This window comes from Quercus suber, unplaced genomic scaffold, assembly GCF_002906115.3.
Source record: "Quercus suber isolate HL8 unplaced genomic scaffold, Cork oak 2.0 scaffold_261, whole genome shotgun sequence".
In the NCBI taxonomy this organism is placed as follows: Eukaryota; Viridiplantae; Streptophyta; class Magnoliopsida; order Fagales; family Fagaceae; genus Quercus; species Quercus suber.
Window position 1 is genome coordinate 841,104 of NW_027069717.1, and position 7,362 is coordinate 848,465.

Below are 7,362 nucleotides of genomic sequence, written 5' to 3' on the forward strand. Positions count from 1 at the left end.
TAAATCAATGATAGCAAATATACATTAAAAAATGAAATATTCTTTCAAGCATATATTTATTGTTAATTAGAATTTTCTGGAAATTTAAAAATATAGTTATGTGGAATTTAATTGCTTTCAATAATAATTTTTTATGCTGTAAATTTTTGTTGAAGATGACATTAATAATTATTCTGAATATGTAGAAAAGAAAGGCAACACAAACTTTTTTTTAAAAAAAAATTAGAGCAATGGTTAACAAACTTGGAGTTGACATAGTTAAGTATGCAGCTCTTTCTCTAAAAAAGTATGCAGCTCTTTATCCAAAAATGAGAGGACCTGCAAAATAAGTTATTTTAAAAACTTTTTAATTTTAAATTTTAAACTATTAATTAGGTTCATAAGCCACGTTCACCCAAATTATAAGCCATGTTAACCCATAATACAATATGAAATTTAATCTTGGTTTATTTTACTACAACACCAAAATTGAATTTGAAAAATAAAATCATGTAGCTAACAAACCATGGGCAGCATTAACAGACCATGGACTAAAGCAATACAAGCACACATTAAAAGTTTTTTTTTTTTTTTTTCTTTCTTGAACTACCAGGGAAAAAGAAAAAAAGAGCCATTAAATAAAACGTGAGAAAGCTTCCACACGCACACAAAACCAGTAAAAAAAAAAAACTGAAAAGAAATTAAAAGCTGTTGAGAGTTTTTTTTTTTTTTTTTTGAGAAGAAAAAGGAAAAGAACTATTGAAAGTTGAAACAAACTGCTATTGCGTTGCTCTCCAGATTGTGACCATGACCAAATAGAGCAAACATAATAATAAAGATGCATGGACTAATCAAAAACATTAATCGAAGACAATTAGAGAATTAGTGGATGAATAGAAGAACGTAGAATATTGTTGTTCTTTGGTCATTCAGGTGGAACCAAGAATTAAAGACGTGTGCATAATATTTTATTGTCTTCTAAAATAAATTTTTTTTTATAAAGATCGACAAAATAATTGAAACAGTAATGTATACACCACCCAACAATCTTTAGTAAGTAGTCCCTAAATATTGAACGACATAAAATCATGTAGCTAAAACATTTGCTAACAGCTATACGTTTCAGACATTTATTAAACTATATTATTATTATTATTATTATATCAACTTAACAGTATTTAAATATATGATATTCATTGAATCTTCTAGTATTGAAAGGTCCAATATTGTTTTGCCATGTGGGCCTTAGAAACCTGGAGGCAATACCGTGGTTGTGTTCATGGCTATATCCAAAGTTCAACCAAAAGAATCCAACGAATGTAGTTTTCAAAATTGGATACCCAACAAACTGATGTGAAATTGCTCTAAGACCAAGAGGCCATGAGCTAAAGCAATACCAGCCCACAGTAATAGGTTTTTTTTTTTTTTTTTTTTTTTTAAATATTTTTGTGTGAGAAAGGTTGAATTCTGATGTGAAATTGCTCTAAGACCAAGAGGCCATGAGCTAAAGCAATACCAGCCCACAGTAATAGGTTTTTTTTTTTTTTTTTTTTTTTTAAATATTTTTGTGTGAGAAAGGTTGAATGTTTCAGTAAAGCATACCATACGAAATCAATACATCAAGTTATTTTGGCTAGCCCACAGTGAAAAGGTTAACTCAGTAGAACTACCAGGGAAAAAGAAAAAAAGGCCCATTAAAACTAGACAGTGGACAATCATAGTGAATAAACTGCAATTGAAACAAATATCAGCATAATCAATTTATCTAGGTGCTGGCTACAAAGTTAAGCCTTACTGGTATTAATCTTAGAGAAGCCCCAAAGAACTGAAAACTATTAATCTTAGAGATCATATATGTCAAAGCACTCATACTCTTCACAAACTTTGAACAACCAATATTTGCAAATAAATATCTGGTCAACCATCTGAACACCTATCATTAAATTTCATTATGATTGAAATCATTTCTGAAAATATTACTAACTGCCTATTTAGCAGTGACTTGTTCAGAGGAGAAGGGCAGTGCTTAGGATTTTCCTCTGATTGTTTGACAAAATTGACCTATACAATCTTTTATGTTATTTTCTACATGTAATGACCAGTAACAACTTAAACCAAGATGCATAAACTATAAAGTGGCTACAAGCTAATGCAAGAGTAAGTAAGGCATTTTGTCAAACACATGGTGTGCACAAAATTTCAATGTCCTAGCGAAAATTATTTTGTATAAAGATGAAACATTAAATTACTTAATGAAAAATAAAAATCAAACTTAAGTTTAAAATAAAATGAAGAATGAAATCTTAAATATCCTCAACTATCCATAAAATGTATGAAACATAAAATCTTAAGGCAGTTATTCATTGCCTTACCATATATTGTCATGTATACAATGACCAATCACCACTTACCAAGAGATACAAATAAAACATTTGCTTTGACTTCATCACCAAATTGCAGAAAAAGAGCAGCACAGTATGAACACACTACAGAATCTAAATAATGCCCAGCCAAGCAATAAACCGTAAGAGACAAAAAGGCTTAATATCATATAATATATTATAAGCAAACTATATTTCAAAACCAAACAATGCAGCGCAGGCACAATACGCACAGACCAGCAAATATATAGGCCAATGCTCAGTCAAACAAAGATTCAAGAAGGCAAATATCTTAATATAATATAATTTAATTAATCCCACTACTACTATCAAGCATCAAAACAACTTTATACAATGGTTGGAAAATATCTCAGACACAGAGCAAACACAGCAAATATGACAAAGGCAAAACACTTTATCGGCAATTGGTTTACTCTACGCAAAAATATGAGAAAACAACAGGTGGACAAACATGCATCCATCAAACAAAACCAATACAACAGGTGGACAACCATGCATCCATCAAATAAAACCAAAACACACGTAGACAAAACCAATAACACTGCAAAAGCATAAGAAAATGACAGGTTGATAATCATGCATCCATCAAATAAATCCAATACATGTTGAAAAAAAAAAAAAACCCCCAAATTCTCAGAATATTTAACACCAACTATTCCTTTATCTCCTATTTTGTAAGGTCAGCTATCTATTGTCAACAGAAAAGTGATTATTATTATTATTATTATTATTATATCAACTTAACAGTATTTAAATATATGATATTCATTGAATCTTCTAGTATTGAAAGGTCCAATATTGTTTTGCCATGTGGGCCTTAGAAACCTGGAGGCAATACCGTGGTTGTGTTCATAGCTATATCCAAAGTTCAACCAAAAGAATCCAACAAATGTAGTTTTCAAAATTGGATACCCAACAAACTGATGTAATGACCAGTAACAACTTAAACCAAGATGCATAAACTATAAAGTGGCTACAAACTAATGCAAGAGTAAGTAAGGCATTTTGTCAAACACATGGTGTTCACAAAATTTCAATGTCCTAGTTATTAACATTCCTTATTATTAAAAAAAATTTTAAAAATTTAAAACAGAAATACACAACCTATTGACAAATTGAACAGTTTCTGTAATGCAACAAATAACGCAACAAACAAGTAGAACAAATAAATTGAAGAGTATTTGATATATGAAACTACAAAACTAATCAAATTCTGCCATGAATAATTTAAAGCCAGAAACCCAACCCTCCCATGGTTTTTATATTTCTTAGCCTATCTAACATTTGGCTATTTCTATCGCCAAAGCAAACATGGTATAATTTGGAAAATTGACTAAAGTTGTATAAATCAAAACATACAATGGAAAGAGTTACCCACAGAAATGGTGTGGGTTTGAAAGAGTTAGACCAATTAATGCAAGAGGAAGCAAGAACAACTAATGTTTGTGAAGAAAGGAATTACCAATAGCAGTAGCAGCAAGGACACTCCGTTTTTTTGTCCACGACGTTCGCTGTAAATGGTTACCCACTGAAACGGTGTGGGTTTGAAAGAGTTAGGCCACCTAATGCAAGAATTAGCAAGACCTACTAATATTTGTGAAGAAAGGAATTACCAATAGCAGTAGCAGCAAGGACACTCTGTTTTTTGTCCACAACGTTCGCTGAGTTTGTTCTCGCAGCGGGGGAAAAAAAAAACAAAAAACGGAAAAACGATAAGAAGAAAACAAAAAGTAAATAAGTAGTTATATGTTTTGAAGCAGTTACCAACTGAAACTAAATAAGGAAATCACTGAAAAGATACATTGTTCTATATTTTTAATGGCAGATGTGGCATTAATTTATGTAGCCACGTGGCGCAATGAGGTGCGGTCAACAAAAGGTCAAACGTTTCGGCTATTAGTTATTATATAGATATATATATATAAACAGAACTGAAGAGTGAAGAAGATAGAAAAGAAAGAAATTGACGCAGAGGCAGGCGGGTTTGTGAAAGGCTGTTAGCAAGGCGTACACAATCGCATGTCTGATATTTGTCAAATACAAATAACAAAATGGTAAAATTTTTCAATTCGCAAATGCGGAGTCACTATGACTGTTTGTGTTTGATGATTCTGAATTCTATGTTTGGAAAAAAACGCAACCTCACCTTTCGTTTCTATCGTTCTCAGGTGCTTGCGAAGAAGAATCAGGAAATTGAAGATGAGAAGAAGAAGAAGAAGAGAAATAGAGAAGGTTTTTATTTAATTGTGGTTTTTATTCACAATATTATCATGCATTTATATATGTATAGTTTGCTGATAGTGATTGTATTGTGTTTGACAAACTGCTAATTTATATACGTGTAGTTTGTTTTCTCTGAGTGTGAGTTGCTGATTGTGATGTATTTGATTAATTGTTAATATATACATATGGTTGAGTTCAAGTTATATTTACAACACTCAATATTTTTTTATTAAATGCGAATTTTTAAAAATCCAGTTAGATAGATTCTTTTTTCTCATACTCTAAATACTTGCAAAATTTCAAGATGATCTGAGATTAATAGCTATATCATTGTTTAAATTAAATTTTTTTTTTTGTATTTAAAATTGTAGATGGAATAGTAAAAATAGCATCTGATTCACACGAAACATCTTAAGAATAAAGAGAATATGTAATTTAACTATGGGATTTTTGAAATATTGATTATTTAAAAAGTTATTAAGTGGTGTACTAGTACAACAAAGGTAACTTGAACCCAACCCACACACGAGTGTGTGTAGTTTGTTTTCTATTAGAGTGAGTTGCTAGGAAGCTCGGGCACTGGTAGGGTGGAAAGCATAGGTGCGGCGCCAGAGGCGCTGCACCCACATCGGACACGGCCCGTCGCGGTGACACGTGTCGGACGGCGCTGACTGCGTGTCCGACGCGCGTCGGGCCACGTGGCAAAGCCGACGTGGGCCGACGCGGCACGAATCGGCCCGATTCGGGCCATTTCGGCTGTATCGGCCTTATCAGCCGTTTCGGCCAAAACGGCCGGTTCAAGCCGAAATTAAAAAATAATAATAATAATAAAAGTAAAAAAGGTGCAGAACGCACCGTTTTACTTACCCTCAAACGTAAAACTCCCTCACTCCATCACACTTCGTCCAGAGACTCCAAAACAGCCTCCTCACTCCAAGTCCATCGCTCTTTCTCTCTTCTCTGTGCTGTCTGGGCTGCCTTCACTGAACCAGCCACTCAGTCCTGCATTCCAGCCACTTTAAAGTCTACACACAGCCACTCAGCCACACAACCATTCAAACTTCAGCTCTCTCTCACACATTCTCAACTCAGGTACCGTATTTAATCTTAGCCTTTAGTTTGATTTTTGATTTGTTAGTTAATAGTTATTATTTGTAGGTTAATTTTTTTTTTTGTTATTATTTGTTAGTTAATAGTTTGATTTGTGATTTGTTAGTTAGTTTGATTTGTGAGTTGTGATTTGTGATATGTGATTTGTGTTATGTGAACTTGGGTTTGATTTATTATTAATTTATTTAGTTAATAGTTATTATTTTTAGGTTAAATTTGTTAGTTATTATATGTTAGTTAATAGTTTGATTTGTGATTTGTTAGTTAGTTTGATTTGTGATTTGTGTTATGTGAAGTGTGAACTTGGGTTTGATTTATTATTAATTTATTTAGTTAATAGTTATTATTTGTAGGTTAAATTGAATCTATTGAATCTGCAATGGACGAAGTTACTAGCACAGAAACTTCACCTTTATTTAATCAAGAAGTGCCAAATGATGAATCTCCTCTTTGGCAGTATGTGACTAAAATAGAAAAACCACATGGTGCTTCTGTTAAATCAGGTGGAAACACACAGTTTAAGTGTAACTATTGTGGTTTAGTTTATATAGGATCCTATTCTAGGGTTAAGGCTCATTTATTAAAAATTTCTGGCAAAGGAATTAGAGCATGCCCTAAGGTGACACCGAGCCATAGGCTGGAAATGCAGCGAATGCATGACGAAGTTAAGAATGATAAGTTAGAGAGGGAACGGAGAAGTCAAATTCCCTTACCCCCACCTCCCCCAAGCCGTGGGCCTGCACCTATTTCCCCATTTTGGAGACATGAAGGGAGTGATAGTACAAATTCGGGTGATAGTAAGAGGAGAAAGGTGATGAATTCTACTTTGGAGAAAGCATTTCAAAATAATGCTAGACATGATTTGGATAGCAGAATTGCTAGGATGTTTTACACCGGTGGGCTTTCCTTTCACTTCGCAAGAAACCCATATTATCTTAGTTCCTATGCATATACTGCTACCCATAACATTCTAGGTTATCTTCCTCCTGGATACAATGCCTTGAGAACAACACTTTTGCAAAAAGAAAGAGCTCATGTTGAAAGACTTTTGAAACCAATTAAGGACTCTTGGCTTGAAAATGGCGTAAGTATAGTTTCTGATGGATGGTCAGATCCACAAAGGAGGCCTCTTACTAATATTATGGCTGCATCAGATGGGGGTCCAGTGTTTATAAAGGCAATTGATGGGTCAGGTGAGTTCAAAGACAAACATTATATTGCTGGGGTGTTGAAGGATGCTATAAAAGAGATTGGACATGAAAAAGTTGTCCAAGTCATCACTGATAATGCTAGTGTGATGAAGTCTGCTGGAGCTCTTATTGAAGGTGAGTATTCTAAAATATTTTGGACACCCTGTGTTGTCCACACTCTCAATCTAGCTTTGAAGAATATTTGTGCAGCAAAAAATTTCGAAAAGAATGAAGTTACATATGAGGAATGTAGTTGGGTTACACGTATTGCTGATGATGCATCCTTCATACGTGTTTTTATCATGAACCATTCAATGAGATTGGCAATGTTTAATGAATTTTGTCCATTAAAATTGCTCCAAGTTGCTGATACTAGATTTGCTTTAGTTGTTGTAATGCTGAAAATGTTGAAGTTGATAAAAAGATGCCTTCAAGCCATGGCTATTAGTGACCAATAG

The 7,362-nt window shown here is 33.3% G+C and overlaps 1 protein-coding gene across 1 annotated transcript; it reads left to right on the forward strand.

Annotated features, from left to right (window-relative positions):
- Positions 1–6,093: 6,093 nt before the first annotated feature.
- Positions 6,094–7,362, forward strand: LOC112017929 (uncharacterized). The gene has a single exon (XM_024050386.1). The coding sequence runs from the start codon at positions 6,094–6,096 to the stop codon at positions 7,360–7,362; it is 1,269 nt and encodes a 422-aa protein (XP_023906154.1).